General features: G+C 34.2%; 3 protein-coding genes across 3 annotated transcripts in view; 2 read left to right on the top strand and 1 right to left on the bottom strand.

Annotated features, from left to right (window-relative positions):
• The window catches only part of LOC134280008 (inositol 1,4,5-trisphosphate receptor type 1-like), a 51,817-nt gene extending 36,923 nt beyond the window's left edge, over positions 1–14,894 (top strand). Inside the window, exons 39-70 of the mRNA XM_062762429.1 lie at positions 9–122; positions 217–301; positions 564–650; positions 1,201–1,305; positions 1,420–1,491; positions 1,605–1,734; positions 4,970–5,108; positions 5,194–5,358; positions 5,545–5,701; positions 5,798–5,895; positions 6,063–6,095; positions 6,726–6,825; positions 6,986–7,036; positions 7,185–7,412; positions 7,718–7,858; positions 7,975–8,124; positions 8,244–8,345; positions 8,432–8,515; positions 8,615–8,791; positions 9,199–9,301; positions 9,387–9,505; positions 9,596–9,765; positions 9,940–10,086; positions 10,207–10,368; positions 10,481–10,592; positions 10,675–10,798; positions 11,201–11,376; positions 11,488–11,640; positions 11,729–11,806; positions 13,274–13,393; positions 13,494–13,631; positions 13,807–14,894. Of these exons, the coding sequence (XP_062618413.1) occupies positions 9–122; positions 217–301; positions 564–650; positions 1,201–1,305; positions 1,420–1,491; positions 1,605–1,734; positions 4,970–5,108; positions 5,194–5,358; positions 5,545–5,701; positions 5,798–5,895; positions 6,063–6,095; positions 6,726–6,825; positions 6,986–7,036; positions 7,185–7,412; positions 7,718–7,858; positions 7,975–8,124; positions 8,244–8,345; positions 8,432–8,515; positions 8,615–8,791; positions 9,199–9,301; positions 9,387–9,505; positions 9,596–9,765; positions 9,940–10,086; positions 10,207–10,368; positions 10,481–10,592; positions 10,675–10,798; positions 11,201–11,376; positions 11,488–11,640; positions 11,729–11,806; positions 13,274–13,393; positions 13,494–13,631; positions 13,807–14,382 (4,396 nt within the window). The 3' untranslated portion in view covers positions 14,383–14,894. The remainder of the gene's footprint in view (positions 1–8; positions 123–216; positions 302–563; positions 651–1,200; positions 1,306–1,419; positions 1,492–1,604; positions 1,735–4,969; positions 5,109–5,193; positions 5,359–5,544; positions 5,702–5,797; positions 5,896–6,062; positions 6,096–6,725; positions 6,826–6,985; positions 7,037–7,184; positions 7,413–7,717; positions 7,859–7,974; positions 8,125–8,243; positions 8,346–8,431; positions 8,516–8,614; positions 8,792–9,198; positions 9,302–9,386; positions 9,506–9,595; positions 9,766–9,939; positions 10,087–10,206; positions 10,369–10,480; positions 10,593–10,674; positions 10,799–11,200; positions 11,377–11,487; positions 11,641–11,728; positions 11,807–13,273; positions 13,394–13,493; positions 13,632–13,806) is intronic.
• A 127-nt stretch (positions 14,895–15,021) lies between these two features.
• LOC134279996 (probable tubulin polyglutamylase TTLL9) lies at positions 15,022–16,977 on the bottom strand. Its single transcript, XM_062762396.1, has 5 exons — positions 16,960–16,977; positions 16,667–16,792; positions 16,443–16,576; positions 16,092–16,336; positions 15,022–15,400 (listed from the first exon to the last, which is right to left on the bottom strand). The coding sequence occupies exons 1-5, from the start codon at positions 16,975–16,977 to the stop codon at positions 15,330–15,332; spliced, it is 594 nt and encodes a 197-aa protein (XP_062618380.1). The 3' UTR covers positions 15,022–15,329.
• Positions 16,978–17,272: 295 nt separating this feature from the next.
• Positions 17,273–17,896, top strand: LOC134279995 (uncharacterized). Its single transcript, XM_062762395.1, has one exon. The coding sequence runs from the start codon at positions 17,273–17,275 to the stop codon at positions 17,894–17,896; it is 624 nt and encodes a 207-aa protein (XP_062618379.1).
• Positions 17,897–18,099: the final 203 nt, after the last annotated feature.

Genomic DNA, 18,099 nt, shown 5'->3' with positions numbered 1-18,099 from the left:
TTGTACAGGGATCTTTGGGAGTTCATCGAAACTGCTAGTGATGTGATCAATCAAGTCACGCAAGCAATAAAACTTCAGGGAGAGAAAATATCCACAGTACTAAAAGGCCCACCCTCAAAAAGGTACGGAAGGAAGGAGTTTGGTTTCTTAAAAATAAATATTCTTTTGCAATTATTTGCTTCTATTTCATGTTTTTGTATTGCCTTGTTATTTTAGTTTTATCGACGATCCCCATGACCCCCGATCTGTTGTTCACGGTGGAGTGTTTTTCATTTTAGACGCAGCACTACCTTTCTTCGAGGTAATTAAGAGAATTAAATAATTTGTGGCTTCTAAATCATATACTTTTTTATCTTTTCCGTGTTTGAGAAATTAATTGTTTACATGTATGAATATTAAAGATCTGCATTTATTACCAATATAACTGAAACATCCTTAAGAACTTATGAACAAGTATGTCATTCATTTCAGGAATCTCCCAGTTCCTCTATTAATGGAAACCGTTGCATAACCTTGAAAAGAAAAGTACATGAAATGTAGTAAAGTACATAATTAATTTCCAGGTTTTCTTCTCGCTGTTTTACGCTCCAGACAAGGATTTATATCCCAATGAGGTCCTTGTCACAGACAACTTGGCTACTGGATTAACGGTATACATCAAGTGGAAAATTAATAAGACTTTTCTTTCCTTCTGGATTTCGTTATGAAAATAAATTTTATTTGTTAAAGATTCAACTAGTGAAATGAATCTGCAACTCCTAGCTATAACCTTCATAATGAAGACATACTCTTTCATTTATTCCGGTATCTATTTCGCCTTGGTCTCACTTAAAAATTGCAAAAGGAAAGAATCTTTTTACCGTGATTCTTCACAACTAAAAGTATTGCTGACACGATATTTTTTTCTGACGTGGAATTAAAGATTTTGAAATAGTTTCTTATCTATCCAGTTACTGAATGTAGATAAGTGGTTCCAATTTTACATACAATATAACCTTTCGTATCTTTTTTTCTAAGGATAGAATATTCCTGTTAAGAATGATCCCCTGCTTCTATTTTCTGCATGGAAGAGTAACAGTGATCTTAAAATAATTTTTTCTCAGTTTCCTCTTATCTGTATGTATTTAAGAAAAAATGTTTTTAAATGTAATAATTCCTTAACTGTATGAAAAGGGTACATCACTATCTTGTACATTTCAGGCCTTTACGGATGTGATTGGTTACTACTTAACTAATCCAGCTCACATGAAATCTGTAGTGTCCTTACTCACCATTCTCATCTCTTCTTCATCCTCACCAAAAGCGGTAAGAACCTAAGTAGACAACAAAAACATGAAATTAGTTTATTATTTTTACAGTAAGGTTTATTAACAAATACTTTTTAATTATAATATGTGTATAAAATTATCCATTAAACAGGCTTTGATCTCAGTGTTGGAAAAGTTCAGTACAGAAATGAAGTTAGGTGACACAAAGACAGCCGTTCGAAAGGTACTCACAATTATTAATTCTAAAATTATTTATTACTATAAAACACATTGTTTATACAATTTATGATAATTCATAATTACATAATTATATAGTTATAAAATTTTCTTTAACAGGGGAACATGGAATACTATGCCTCAGAACTTGAACTGAATGCGAAGTTCCACACGTTTGCTACCAACAGCAGTGTTCTATTTAGAGGTCATAACACTGTACAGGCCCAACTGAAATACAAAACCAAAAGAGGTACATTGAATTATCGTTTAAATTTAATGATTTTTAAGTTAAGCTAGTTTTTCTTTCAACTGTGATTTAGAATGCAATTCTATAACACTGTTATTTAATTTTTTTATAATAAAATAGAACAATATTTTATTTCTATTTATTATTATGGTTCATTATTCTGATTTTTTTAGCGCTTTGTGCGCCAAAAAAAACATTATAGGGTTTTAAGTTTTTAAAAATAATTATTATATGATTGAATAATTTCAATCTCTCTGATTGGCTGAGATCCAACTATGATAGAAAAATACTACGTTGTATTGACCTGCACGTAACGTTCCGGGTCAATACAAGGATTTATTTCCTCTACATTGATCTAAAAATAGATTGGGAAATTCCAAATTGATACAAATTATTTTGGAAAACTATTTAAACGACTATCATAATGATTTTTTTTTATGTGAACAAAACATAAGCGAATATATATTTAAGGGTGAGAGGGTGATAAGAGGGGATGCAGGGACCCCCCTCCAACTCTTTTACTGAAAACATTTTTTTTACTTTTTGGCAGTCGATTTTCCCTGATAATACTCCTTCCTTTCAAAATCTTTCCTATAAAAAAAGACTGACCTTTCATATTTTTTTCATGGCAACTAAAATTGATGAAAAAACCCATTTCAAATTGATACGACTGGTAAGGTTTATTCACATTTTAATTCTGCTTCTCTCTTGTATTTGGCTAGGACTTAATTAAATTCAAACAAATAATTAGCTGTATCATTTTATCAGTGAATCATATAATAAAACAATTATTGCTGTTTTTTCGGTCAATACAATGATTTAGCCATCTTCGAAGTACAATATTCACCTCGCCCTTCGGGCTCGGTGAATATTGTACTCCTCAGATAGCTAAATCATTGTATTGACCTAAAAAAACAGCAATAATTGTATAATATGCCTCGTGTTCTATCCAATATACGAGGGCTGTTCGATAAATAATGTCGGTGCTCGAGAAGAAGCAAGTGACGCTTTTCAGTATCTGTTTGAATTTCAGACAAACATGGATAACTAAAATTTTTTGATTTTCACTCATTTTTCAAAACATGGGGTGACCATTGAGTACTGAGCCTTTTAGTGTCAAGTGTTTCTTTGAAATAGTTTGAACTACCCCCAAATTGACGTCTATCGAATTTTCTATGTGTATTAAAGACAATCAAACATCATAATTGATAATTTGTTGAATTTTGGCAAACAGAACATTGGTGGTTGTAAGTTCTTGTCGCCAAGAACGGTACCCAATTTTGATGCCCAGTATATCATTATTGTTCATTGAAATCTATAAAATCTGTTTGAAGTCTGTAAAACAGACATTGGAAGCTGTAAATTTCATAAAGAGGGTGTTGCAGAAACTCGCGATTATTCCCTATATATCGAGAATGACATTTAAATACCCTATGTATGTTATGTCTAAATATAGATAGAGCTACGTAGAGGACTATGTTTACGGCGGGTATTTCCTGCTTGATACAGCAAAACGCACACTTTCGTCATTTTGCACGAAAGAGACTGCCTGGAACAAAAAAAGCATAATGGCTACAGCAGCATTTTGAAACATATACTGTATATATCGTGCTAAAATATTTTTTATGAAATAAAACTGCACCCCATAATCACACTGTTCGTGCTACATCCAAGACATTTTATTTGTTTCAAATCAAATCTTGGCTACTAACTAAGAGACCAAAATTGCAATAATTACAGTATGTAAAGAAAGAAATTATTTAAACAATACAGTAATATTATTTTCCAAGACAAAACTAACCAAAGCATTAGTTTTAAGTCACAGCATATCAAGAAAAACAATTTTATCCTGCATTTCTAACATATAGTTATTACTAATTAATTTCTTGACATTCTCTCTCTCCCCTCTCTCTCTTTCAAAAAATATATAATTTCATTGCCCATTACATGTGGAAAAAAATATGCAAAAATGACCCATACCAGGATTCGAACCCATTCTCTGGTAAAAGTACTGGTTGGAATTCCACCAGCATATCCACTAGACCACTTCGGACACAGAGATTGTACAGTGTTATTTAAAATACACACTTTGAATTTCCTTTGGGGAATAATTTTTATTCAATTTTTTGCGTTTTTCAAAAATGTGCCTCTTTGAAACAAAAATCGAAAATGGCAGTTTTGAAGAAAATTCCTGCCTCTTTGAGTATCATCAAAATTATTTTGTTTCAAGGAGGCACTTTTTCAGAACAATGGAGATTCCCTATTTAAAAAGCGGAAAATCTGATATATTTTCCGTAAGACTAATTTTCACATCATTTAATGGCAAATTGAAAGTCAATACATACCTTCCAAATATTGTTTCCCGTTTTGCTTTATATACTGTTGCATTTGAAAAAAAATTAATATGAGTTTCTGCAACATAAAAATTCTTTTAATCTGCTACAGATTTAGGGAAAATAACAAAAGAACTGCAACACCCTCTTTCAGTGAATATTTCTTTGGAATTCTTAACAAGTTTTACAGCAGCTTTAATGGAGCGTGTAATTTCACTATAGTGTACTGATTCTTTACCATTCATTTTAATGCAGTGTCTCGAATAGCCCTTGTTTTCCTGCTTCTCACAATGAAAATATGATATGAAAAGTGGGTGGTCACATAAACTGATATCAATTTATTAAGGATTCCATCACGAGAGAAAGTCACGCCTAATGTCATATGATATCTGTGTTGTATTCAAAGAGTTCAGGACATTATTTATTGAACAGCCTTCGTATCATTAAATGAAATATAACTTCAATCATGAAGTGTATCATTAATTTTATCATTATAAATATACAGAAGTTTAAAAAAAAAATTAAAAAATATTTTTAAAAATGTATTAACCTGTATCTATATTCAGACTGTATTTCAAAGTAAAATGAAAATTCAACGTCTACAGCAATTAAATTTTCATTAAAATCTTAACAAACGAAATTAATTTTCAATTATCTTTCGTAATGAAGTAAACAGGAATTGCTAATAAAAGCATTAAATTTTAAAGTAATTACCATTTTATAAATAATAAAATGTTGATGGATATAAAGACACCTAAGGAATAAACAAATAAATAAAGGAAGAATTCAAAGCATGCTTAATGATTGAAGGACAAGTTTTTAAATTCTTTTTAAATGTTTACTCACTATTAAAAGAACAGCTCACATAAGCCAATGAAAATTTACCTTTTTATTTTCTTTAAAAGAGTACACCGAAATTGGTTCTAATGAGGAATTACCACTGGGAGAAGAATTTCAGAGTCTGTTGAAATGCTTCATAGATCATCACGAGAAAAAATACAACAAACGATACAATCCTGCAAAGAAGTTACTACAACAACTAGAGTAAGTTTGGATTCTTATCCCAGTATACATTCATTACAATGAGAAATGCATCCGATCTATTCAATTAATTTTTTTACCTGATCAGAATTTCCGCGAAGACAGTGAGGAAGGGGAATGCTATAACAAGTAACACGTCCCAAGAGGACCTGGATATTAAGTGTCTTCAGCTTCTAAGGGCTCTAGTTCACAATGAGGAGAGGAAATTACCAGAGGACTGGGATACCAAAACTGCTGAAAGCAAAATCAAGAGGTAATGCACTTATAAGATTATAAAAAATGATTCAAATGAATCAAAAGTGTAGGGTTGACTTTATAAAAAAAAACTGAAAGAAAAAACAAGAGGTAATACCCGGTAGGTTATAAAAATTATAAAAGTGCGTTGTAGAAGGTTTAAAAGGATAGTTATGAATAATCAGTCAGGTACGTTCCTTTACAGTCAACTTGGGCATATCAAGGAGGTCCAAAATGCTATCAATGCCCACGACTTTGTCAACAAGGTTCTGCCTCATATTGCCCGGAGAAGTGACAGTATTTGTCGAGAGGTCTTAGCTTTCCTTTCTATCATGCTGTTCAATGCCAACAGAGACGTCCAAGTAAGAAAATAATTAACAATTTATAAAGTCATGTAATGAAAATAAGGGTCATTCGTGAATATAAACTTACATCTTTCTCTCATTTCATCTTGATAGAAATCCATGCTGGACTATTACTTGTCAACGAGGGAAGAGGTATTCTTCATGGCTGTCCGCGAGAGAATGCAGATTTCAACCAACTCTATCAAAGAAAAGTAGGGAAAAGATCAATAATTTGTTTTTAACTTATTTCCAAATATATTTTACAGCATCAATACATTTATTATGTTTAAACAACAACTTTCCAAATGATTTAGATGTGGATTATTAAAAAAAAAATTCATTATAGAGTAATTCTTCACCGCTGTTGTATCATTTTTAGAATGATTCTGAGGAGAAAATTCCAACAAAAAGGGTAACTCAAAATCTGCATGCTTAAATAACTTACGTTTACGTTTTGTTGTCATTAGCGCAGCGATGGTGACGTCATACAGAAACATTTATACATTATTCATTTAGCCGAGGATATTACCCATTTATGTGTATAATATCGTCATTATTTTACATATAACTGTCATAAAGCTTATTTTAAGTTTATCACTAGAAAATCCTTGCTTTGTTATGTTTATACATTACATAAGAGAAAGTAATAAATTGAAATAAATTAGATATACTAATGATTAGGTAGACAGTCTATAAAAAAGACAACAAATGTAATACAATAGCCCATATACTTATCTGTAACAGGTAATAAACTATTCCAATGATGTACAAAAAAGAATCGTTCTAATCACGAGTAGTTGGGACCAAGTGTGGCAATGACATTTCCAATTCTTTCTATCAAATCTAGAGAATAATCTTTTTGAATGGATAAAACTTAACTACACTTTCTTGTCTACATTTCGTGTGAATAACATGGAATTGAAGTGTATAAAATTTATTAACATTTTCTTTTGCAGTGTTAGTAGTGTTTTTCTTTATAAAAAACATTTTCAATATATATTCTCGTTTATTTCTAATATTACATAACTATTCTATTTCTTAGACGTTCATTGCTTGCTCAGCATCAGGGACGGGTCAAGGAAGCCTTAGATAATCTAAGTTCTTTCCAAACCAGTATTTCAGCAGGGAGAAGGGCCTTACAGGTGCGTTCTGTTGAAATTTCTTTCTTATTTTGTTTGTTTAATATAGGTGTTTATTGAAGACATAGAATTCTCCAATACCTTTATTTTTACTTTTTTAAAAATTTGTAATAAAATCTTTTTCATGACATGCCTTAAGTCCTTTAATTCAATTTTCTCGTAGATGATTCAAGCATATGAAATTAAAATGAAGAAAGAAAAGATGCAAGGATGGGTATGTAGAAAAAAGAAATTAACTCAAGATGATTTTATGAATTTTTTTCTATGTTGTTATTTAATGCAGGTCGCTGTAAGTATTTTTCCTTGCTTGTAATTTTAGGAAGGCCGCTCTAAGAATTTTTTCTTGCTTGTTATTTTTGCAGGCTGCTCTAAGTAGAGCCAAAGCACCTGTCGTCGAATCCAAGAAAGAGAAGAAGAAAAGAATAAAGGATCAGAAAAGGAAGAATATGGTGATTTCAAACGGAATCAAACGTGACTACACCAGTAACGAAGCTCTACTTAAACACCCTGACACGCCCGACACTCTGCAGAACCCCGTCACGTTATTTGTCCTAGAGCCAGAGCCTATGCCCGTTTTAGTAGAGGAAGATGTAAATATAAACATTTTTCATACATATAATCTTTTTATCAATAAATGTAACAAGCAAATGCTCTTTCTTCAGTAAAAATTTAAATTTGAAAATTTGAGTATTCTATTTCTTGTTATTTCCCGACCATTATCAAGAGCACATGGCGGTTGAACCAAACAAAAGTGGATGCTAACTCACTTAAGACCCCTGATCCCACTTCCATTGTTTTAAGAATCCCTTGTTTGGTCTGTTTCTAGTTTGCACTGCTTCAGTGGACTTCGGAGCAGGGTTACTGTTCTTTGTCTTTATATATCGTTAAATTATAGGAGGAGAAGGCGGCAGAAGAAATGATAGCCACAATGAATGAGGGCGTGGTCGATATGTTAGAATACAAAGATGATGGCTATATAGAGCTCATCTTCAAGTTACTGGCCAGAATATGTGATGGGCAGCATTTTGGCTTACAAGTAAGTCATCTAACCTAAAAACTTATCCAATGTTTCTGTCAAAATGTCTGTCTTTTCATTGAAATAAAGTGAGGGTATAGTTGCGATTGATTATTACTGGAGTGTCTATTTCTTAGAATTACTTACGAGAGCAGCCAGACAACGTTAAATCGTTCAACATTGTTGGAGAAACAGCCCAGTTCCTCAATGTTGTGTACACAACCATCAACAAGAAGACAATTAATCTCATCATTCAACTTTTTAACACTCTGAATGAATTTTGTTCGGTAAGAAAAATATATCCTGCGACAGATACTGTAGTATACAACTATTAATTAACATCAATACGATTCTTTTCAAGCATTTATGAGTTAAAGAAATCATCAAGATAAATTTTACGTTTTAGGGAAATCAGGAAAACAGGGTTGTGGTTTATGACAGAAAACTAGTGGATTACATCAATTTTATACTGAGAGCTGGGGACATTGCAGATTGTTCACCAGAAAAGGTGAGTCAGATTCTCTGCCATTCTACGTGTTGATTTTTTCTTCTTATACTAAACTAATAATTTCTTTAAAATTCTGCCTGATCTAGATTCTCGAGCTACGACACGCGATTGCCTCAGTGATCATCTCCTTAATCGAAGAGAATGGACCAGGAAAGTCACAGGTTGCTAAGGTAATCACATTCGAATTCCACAAACTATATATAACTTGTCACCTTAGGTCCCTTGCTTTGCTGTGATCTATTATTAAAAAAATATTAATATTGTTATAGGAGGTGAAAGATACGCTGGATAAGGGGGCAATATTTCGCTGTATGACGTTGTGTTATGAGGCCCACCAATCAGAGAAACCTTCTCTTGAGGATCTGTCTCCAACCGAGGACGGGAGTGTTCTGAAATCTGCTCGTTCATTGGCTGTTGTGGGAGGCAGTATAATTCAAGGATTTGTGGTAAATCTTACGAGTTTTAAAAGCTTTACCTATATGTGGTGCACGTTATTATCTCAAGTCACTGTTCGGAGTCCGCATACCGGCACGTAGCTGTCGACTATCAGTGACTGCTTGATCACATGAATTGTCGTAATCTTAAATACTTACGCCTCTATGCTAATTAAAATCAACAATTAAAGAAATCAGAAAATCAAAGAAAATTGAAGACCTGCGATTGAGGATTAAAAGGTAGCGTTAAAGTTTATTTTCCGACTATGCTTATTCTCATTGGTCAATAATCCCTTCTCATTCAACCACGACCAGAATGGAGGAGGATTGTACATTTTGGGTTTGTTTTGCGACGGTTGATGCACGTTTTTTACTTTTAATTAAATTCAAACATGTTACAATGTGTATTTTTATGGCAGGGTTCGCAGAAGAACCAGTTGAGGGATACCTTAATGGAAGTTGGCTTCACGTTCTTCCTGATTCTAGCTAGAATGCAAGACATCGATCCTCTAATGGGTGCAAGTACGTCCTGGCTTTATTTCGAAACATTAAACTTTCATCCATTGATTTGAAATAACATTTTTCTAGTTTTTTCTTCTTGTTGCAGCTCTGCAGATAACCCCAGATCAAGCAAAAGCATATGAATTCTACAAAAAAAATTCGCTTTCAATTGAAATCATCAAGGATGACGTTTTGCAGAAAGTAAATTTCCGTGTGAAAAATAAGGTAGGACTACAAAAAAATGATTATTGAATTGATATTTATTATCAACACAGATCTATGGGAAGAATGAATTTGCTGATTCCTTCTTTCCAGAATTTTCTTCGAGAAGAAGTGAAAGAGAATTTGAAGTGGAATGTGGATCGTACATCGCCGAGCAATAAAATCCGAGATCTAATGAAATGGACACGTGACATTATGCAGGATATTTCCTACCAGAGAAAAATTCTCTGCAATCCAATAGCCATGATGTTTACAAAAGGATGGTAAAGCATAATCGCCTGATTTTTTTTTCTTATTCAACTATCAATACATTCTTCTCATTGGGTTTTCATTCTAATGTACATTAATAGTCATTATTGCAAAACATATATTTTTGTTGAACAAAAAGAGATTGCAAGTGATAAATAGCAATACCCTAGATTCTTTTATTATTATAGGTTGCTTTGGAATCATGGAGCGACCATACTGAGCCTTGCTATCAATCTGCTCATGTTGGTGACTTGGAATGCAAAAGCCTCTCTTGAGGACTACGGAAAGGTCGTCAACGGTACAAACCAGACATTAAGCTGGGCGCTGCTCCAAGAGTACGTTGTATAGTGTTTTATGTTTTGTTGTTATATAATAAATTTAAATGAAATTTAAATATGATGTTTAGATTGTTTTTTTTCTGAATGCAATAAAATGACATCATTTGTATATTTTAGTCCAACTCCTAAGATTGTACTCATCCCTCTTGACCATTACATACTGACCATGTATGCACTGGGAGGTACACACAATCTTCTGTCCTTGTTTGTCCTCATCAGTTACTTCTTGTCCAACCACCCTCGACTTCCTACCAAAGAGGAGATAAAAGCTCCCTTCAGGTATTTGAGGATTTCACTGAAGAAAAAATCCAGTATATAATGCTAATTCCATTCCTTCGTAGACATTATATGTAATTCTGCCTCTGTAACCCAGTCTTTTCTTGTTTCGCAGAATGCTTTGTGGTGGAGGAAAGAAAAACAATGGAGACCTTCAACAGAAAAAGGCGGATGAAATTTCTAAACTAGATGTTAAATTCTTTAGCTTCACCACATTTTATTATATGGTAATTTATCATTTCAATTTAGAAATCAATAATATGATATCGGCTTCCCTTTTCTATGAATCATTTTAAATTCTTCTTTCAGTTATTCCTAGCAATGTCAGCGGCTGGGACATTTTTTCACGGATATTTTTTCGCATTCCATCTCTTGAACATTGTCAACAACAACCAGCTTCTCAGTGGAGTCATAAAAGCCGTCACTCTCAATGGTAAAGTCCTCTTATAAAACCTTATCGGTCGCCCTCTTAAGTCCTCTTATAAAATCTCATCCATCAATCTTAATGGTAAAGTCTTCTTATATAATCGCATCCATCAATCTTAATGGTAAAGTCTTCTTATAAAATCTCATCCATCAATCTTAATGGTAAAGTCTTCTTATAAAGTCTCATCCATCAATCTTAATGGTAAAGTCTTTTTATAAAGGCTCATCCATCACTCTCGCTTATAAAGTCCTCTTACAAAGTCCCATTCGGAACTCTAAATGATAAAGTCCCCTATTAAATGGAATCTCATCCATGAACTCTCAATGGTAAAGCCCTATTATGAAGTCTCCTCAGCTTCTAGGTTAAGGCTTTATTTCAACGAATGTTTGCTGTCAATTTCTTTTTCAGGAATTTCATTACTGTGGGTGGCTATTCTTGGACTTATTGTGATATATATTTATGCACTTGTTGGTTTTTCGTTACTTCGTGCTTTCTTCTCTCCTGGCGAGTTTCTGTACTGTTCTACTTTATGGCAATGCACCATCACAGTCATTCGTTATGGACTTATTGGGGACATGTTCGATGTAAGTATTCTATAATATTCAAATTAATGATGTCACAAAATCTTAAACTATTAGAATTAAATAACCATCGTTACGCCGATTTTTCTAAAGTTTCTCATTTTATTTTTTCAGTCTGTCAAGCAAAATGGAAGGAATGATACTTTTGACTCGTTTTGGCCTCTTGTTCTGTACCACGTGTCTTTCTTCATATTCATCACCACCATTGGTCTTAACATAATTTTTGGTATCATCGTCGACACATTCTCGGAGTTACGTGATCTAAAGGTACACATTACTACACTTATATCCGTGAATATTCAATAATTAATTGATTAGGTATATAAGTAATCACTATTTAAAACCTCCCTTTCAGTGGCGAGCTGAATCTGACATGAAGGACACATGCTTTATTTGCAGCAGAAATAGTTATGATTTTGAACACACGGGGAAGGTACGGTCAAATTCTCATTTATTACTACACCCCTACTAATGTTATAGTGATTTAAATTCAAGACACGTGGTTTAGGTTGACCTATTCAAGGATTATAGGGTAGAACCGGTTTTATAAATAGAATTACCAGTAAACAGGAAATTGCTATAGTCTTTTTCTTTTGAAAACATGTCCTTTAAAAATGTGATTCTAGACCTTTTTGAAAGACTTACATGATTTTCAACAGAAATAGGGTGGCTAAAAAGGGGGGGGGGGTTAAAATAAAAATGTATCATACATAATGACGAAAATTAGAGCTCACTAGCGACCGATGCGCTAATAAAAAATATGTGTAATTTCATCCACACTGACAGACCTTTGTTTGCCTTATATGGCTATTGTTATAAATGCGCACAGAGTATCTTACCACGAGCAACTAACCAATGAATAGCAACGTTTACGCTAAATTTATTTTTACTTCGAACACGTGGTTCAGGTCAATCTGTGATTGTGTCAATGGAGTGCAAAATCAAAAAAAAAATATTCTAATGAACAAAATACAAAGATTAGAAACTATGGAAAATTTTTTGTTAGCTAGAAAAAAATGTTTAATAAAATGTATTTTGTGTCTACTTAAGAACACCAGCGCTTCAAGTAAGCATTTAAATGGACAGAACTTTGTCTACATAACTATACTCTTGATCACGTGGCCGGGGAATCCACCTGACAATTGTATTCACTGATAGTACAACAAAGGAATTAAGACAGCACAAAATCGTTTTTTTTTTTGCAGTATGACTTTGAGAAACCTAGCCTTCCACCATTTATTCAAATGACTTTTTTGTAATTGTGAGCATGAAATGAATAGAATTTTAAGAAATGCTTTTCATTTACTTCCATGGTGTCCTTTTCTTTCAAGTGTAAAATTCCCATAGTATTCGTAGTAACCCATAATGCAATTCTCATTCAGCTGATTGGTCATTCAAAGTCATGTTGGTGCCGCATTTGCTAATCTGACGCCAAAAATATAGTCCCGGTTCCCATGCAAAATTTTGTCCAGAGAGAAATTTTAATTCATTACTGCAGAAAAGTGTATTATAAAGAATACTTATTTGAGTTTAAATGAATGTAAGAGAGATCGATTGAGTACATTTCTACAGATATTATAGGGTGGTGAAAACTGAAATGCAACATAACTTTTCTGTTTACCATATCTCCACGTGCTAGTCACTTCCTAGCCACATTTCCGTGAATAATTTACCCTATCTCGCTGTAGTCTCGCTAACTCTCGCCAGAGCCACTGCCAGAGCTACTCAGAACACATCGGGCTTTATAATTTGAAGAACACCGAAAAATAAAAGGTTCCGAACACATTAGTAGGGGTGACTAGTAATATAAAATTATATGAGATTCATTTGAACTATGCAAGAAGCTTTATTTCTGTTTTAAATCAGGGATTTGACCACCATTATTTCTGTTTTAAATCAGGGATTTGACCACCATGTTCGCAATGAACACAACATGTGGGCTTACGTATTTTTCTTGATACATCTGGAGGATGTAAAGACAAGTGACTTCACAGCGTTAGAACTTTACGTCCACAAACTTGTGAGTAAAGCCAAATGCCAATACAACCTTTACATCAACAAACACATCTATTTCACAATTTTCTAAAATTCTCATATTGATAAATTGCAACATTTTATAGGTTGCGTTGGAGAATTATGATTTCTTTCCGATGAACCGAGCCCTATGCCTTACTTCCATAGACACCGACTCAACGGAGTCCAAAATAGACGAACTCTTAAATAGGGTCACATCAATAGCTTTGAAGCAGAAAGAGGAGGTAATATATAATATACATTAATTTACGCTATGCAAATTACTGTTGATTTCTTTTAAAGATCACAGGGCGAATTTAAGACAGGGCAAAATTGTTTGCAAGTGTGAAAGGTCGAAAATAGAGGGGGACGAAAATAACCATGCATACAATATTCCGAATTATCCACTTTGCATTGCAGGAAACGGAAAAGAAACGTAGAGCAGAAAAAATGAAACAGAAGCGGTGGCAAGAAAAGCACCGTCAGTTCATGTTTGGAATTCAGGACGAAGAGAACGGAAATGACAATGTAAAATCACAGACAAGTACTAGTGATAAGATTGTCATCAAGTCGAAATCCGACAGGTCTCTGTCTAGACCCCCCAGCATTATCAGTCTTCAGAAGACTCCCGGTCAGGACCATGGAACTCCTGAAGGGACCCTCGACCGGAAGGAGGTCAGCAGGAAAGACATTCTCGAACAGAAAGCAAAACTTGCTCTGAAAGAGTCTGACGAGTCCGAGGTAGCGGCGACCGAGGACTCGGACTCTGTGGGGAGTATTCATGAGGAGTATGACTTGCTCAGAGAGGATTTCTCCACGGCGGGAATGTTGGAGCCGATGCCTGCTGCTTTTAGAGAGCGTGCCTTGTCCATCCCCGGAATCTCTTCTCTAGTTCCGCAGTCGGGAGAAGAAGATCAGAAATCTGGAGATGAGCTTCGTGTTCTTGTTGAAGATGAAACAGACGATGATAGTGTGAAAGAATCAACAAGACTTTAAACAAGAGATAAACATCTGAGGTTACAAAATTACATTCTGCATATGAGGAGGAAATGCAAACTTTTCCTTCACCCAAGGGATCATTAAAAATTGAGGTATCATGAACAGTGACAGAAACACATCTAAAAGGTGTTTTTGAATGCTTAAATTACTACAACCATCAAACAGCAATATTCTTGCTTTCAGTACTGGATATTTTATTTTCTGTTTTGTATATATACATTGTATTTGTAAAAGCTATATTTATTCATTGTTACATAATCCATCATAGATGCAATATTTGTTGTGCAATACGTCTTTGTATTTTTAAATCCGAGATTAAATAATGCACTTATTTGTGTAGCTTTTTTCTCAATGTTAAACAAATTTTAATGTTGTACAGTTTTTTACTGCAAGATCATAATTACATTACCCGGTTTTGAACTATTATTATAGTACAAATTATCTTGCTTCTCCATGTTTGTATTTTGACAACTTTTAAGATATGAAATAAATGCGTTAACTTTTTATAAGTTTTCATTCCTAATCCTAATATACACATTAAATTGTTGATTCTCAATTTGAGTGAAAAATTCTCGAATGACCGTCAATTAAAAACAAACGAACAAACAACAATCGTTGCACAAGTCTAATTCAAATTTTAATGACAATACATGTGAATACAAGTCTGAATGTTAACGCAGTTTCAAGAAGGCACAATATATGCACTTATTGCTTTTAATTTTAGTTATGGTAAAATATTGCAGGTTTTTTTTTTATTTTTAAGATTTCAATCTTTGGGAGGGGGGGTTCCATCATACTGAGCAAGCCTTCATGAATTTTAAACGTAGGCAATCCTTACTGGACAAGTGGAAGCTGAAATGTTTCACACATATAGTCTTGTATATAAAATCACAGGACAGTCCCTGGGTATATTTTATATTTAGCAGTAGCTGTTATTTATCGTGTCACGACTTCTTAATGGACTGGGCAGCCGTGTACAATTCCCTCAGCTGTCTCTTTCTATCGTTATGGCAACCTTAAATAAAAAAGCAGTAAATATTGAAAAAGGAATATGTTCTAAAGTCCCCCTTCCCCCACAAAAAAGCATAAAATTTAAATATGTAAATGTAATTGTTATTAGGTAACTTCTTTCTATCCATGCATTTTCGCATTTTGTTGGATAATTGGTCCTTGTTTTTTTTTTTTTGTTTTTTTTTTGTTTTTTTTTTTTTTGGTTGGATAGGTAATGGGTCCGTGTTTTTTTTTTTTTCTTGTTGGATAATTGGTCCGTGTTTTTTTTTTTTTTTGGTTGGATAGGTAATGGGTCCGTGTTTTTTGTTGTTGTTGTTGTTGTTGTTGTTGGATAATTGGTCCGTGTTTTTTTTTTGGTTGGATAGGTAATACCCTGGTAGGTCCTTGGTTTTTTTTTTTTGGGGGGGGGGTTGTTGGATAATTGGTCCGTGTTTTTTTTTTTTTGTTTGATAGGTAATGGGTCCGTGTTTTTTGTTGTTGTATAATTGGTCCGTGTTTTGTTTTTGGTTGGATAGGTAATAGGTCCGTGGTTTTGGGGGGTTTTTTTTGTTGGATAATTGGTCCACGTTTTTTTTTTTGTTTGGATAGGTTATGGGTCAGTGATTTTTTGTTGTTGTTGGATAATGGGTCCGTGTTTTTATCTTTATTTTATTTTATTTTTTTTTAAAATTGGTCCGTGTTTCGGTATAACCTACCTAGAAATGAGTTGGGAATGGACGCTGTTGTCCCGTTTGGAGTACACTCCATGTTTCCGTCGTCGGCCAAAATGGGTCCATCCTCCCACAACAAGTCCCAGCCCCCTATCCGCTTTTCTTTACCTGTCAGTCGGTTCTCAAGGTCAAGAACATTTAGAAGGTCATTTAAGAGTCCAAATTTAAGGTCATAATCTTCTTTTCCACTGGCTGTGAGCGAGGGTGAGGCATTTATTTCTATTAACCACCTGTAATAGAGGATATACAAACCACATCCTTCAATAGTAAAAATAATGTCTGGTAATATTACATAGAGGTAGCTTGACTACAAATGAAAATCACGCATATACTTACGGTTTAAGATCAGAATCAAACAAAACATCATAACCATACATCTCGAAACAATGTTTATCGTTAATGATGATTTTTTGAACACTTTGTAATGATTTGATGATGATGTTGTCAATCCCTTTAAATGCTTTTTTGACCTGTTAGAAAAGAAAATGACACAAAGTATAAATTAAAAGTGTATATTTTCTACTACAGAACATTATTGTAGGAGAAGACGTTATACTCACGGCCTCCACGCCGTGCTTGGCGGCGAGGTACTTCCGTAATTGTTGGGTGGACCATTTACATCCCTTGTCAGGGTCGTAATCGGGGGCATTTTTCTGGACGGCAACATTTGTCAAATGAACATCTAACTCAGGTTAAAGAATTAAAAACAACGCTTGGGCTATATGTAATATATAGAGTACCTTTTAATGAGTGTATCTTCAGATATCAGACGAGGGGGCTTGCCCCCCGAGTCTGATATCTGAAGATGCACGAGTTAAAAGGTACTCTATATGTTTTGTATCATTGTTCTCACGCACTGAGTTATAACCATGATCTATCAATATCACGTTCATAGGGCATGTTCATCTTGGCAGGCCTATATTCCATCGCACTGCTCTATGAAAATTTCATCATACCATTTCATGACCAATGAAAAAAGAGCACGTGATTCGCAAGTATAGGGCGCTCTTCTACATCGACAGCCATGGATGACGGCTGCGATTTTTTGTTATCCCAATTTTTAGATATGGTAGAAACGGAAATCAAAATTGAAAATTCTGTAGGCCAGTTAGGAAACCTAAACATTTCACAATTAAACGAACCTCAAGGAAAAAGATTCTACACCTATGGACTTTCAGACCGTAAATTTTGACTTGGGTATTTTCTCGCGGGAGAACTCAATAGATCAAAATGATGGTGACATGAAAATGGAAACTTTTGAATGTATTGGGCCGAACGAATCACAGAATCGAAGGTTCGCTGAAGCTGTGTCGGATGATGATTTGCGGCAGCTGATTGACTCTCAGAAAAATCCTAATACGCGGAGAAATACGAAATGGTGTGTTGAAATGTTTAATAAATGGCGCGCATCTCGAGATAATGTACCTTACATGAAAGAAATGAACGCTAAAATGCTGAATTACTGGTTACAACGCTTTGTGTTGGAGGTACGTAAACAGGATGGCAGTGAATATCCCCAGCGTACTCTCTACTTCAATGTTTGTGGATTACTGCGTCATTTGCGAGAGGAAAACGTCCATAATATGAATTTTCTTGATGAACATGATCACCGTTTTGCCGTTTTCTGTAAAGTTTTGGACGCCCGTAAGAAGGAATTGTTATCAGAAGGCTTAGGCACCAAAGTGAAACAAGCTGACCCAATATTGCCGGAAGTTGAAGAAAAAATCTGGACTAATGGAGTATTCGGGTCACTCTTCTCAAACTCTACAGTACACAGTTTTCTTCTATAACTGTAAGATATTCGGTTTGAGGGCCTTTGACACATCTTAAAGTTTTCTTATTTTTTCAGGTGAACGGTGTCTTGCCGATTTCTATCGTACCTATCTCGAAGCTCTCAATAATGATGGACCTTTTTACCGCCGTCCCTTAGCTGTCACATTAAATTGTTGATTCTCAATTTGAGTGAAAAATTCTCGAATGACTGTCAATTAAA

Source organism: Saccostrea cucullata, unplaced genomic scaffold (genome assembly GCF_032062105.1).
Source record: "Saccostrea cucullata isolate Sc308-1 unplaced genomic scaffold, CSIRO_AGI_Scuc_v1 ctg152, whole genome shotgun sequence".
Lineage (NCBI taxonomy): Eukaryota > Metazoa > Mollusca > Bivalvia > Ostreida > Ostreidae > Saccostrea > Saccostrea cuccullata.
The sequence above is the reverse complement of the archived record's forward strand: the minus strand, read 5'-3'. Positions and strand labels throughout refer to the sequence as shown.

What these genes read in the sequence shown, in the direction of transcription:
- LOC134279996 (XM_062762396.1), bottom strand. An exon ending in TTTGATTCTGATCTTAAACC is followed by an intron (nt 16,337 to 16,442) that starts GTAAGTATATGC and finishes CCTCTATTACAG; the next exon opens with GTGGTTAATAGAAATAAATG. An exon ending in CATTCCCAACTCATTTCTAG is followed by an intron (nt 15,401 to 16,091) that starts GTAGGTTATACC and finishes TTTTTATTTAAG; the next exon opens with GTTGCCATAACGATAGAAAG.
- LOC134279995 (XM_062762395.1), top strand. Translation starts at nt 17,273, where the DNA reads ATGGACTTTCAGACCGTAAATTTTGACTTGGGTATTTTCTCGCGGGAG.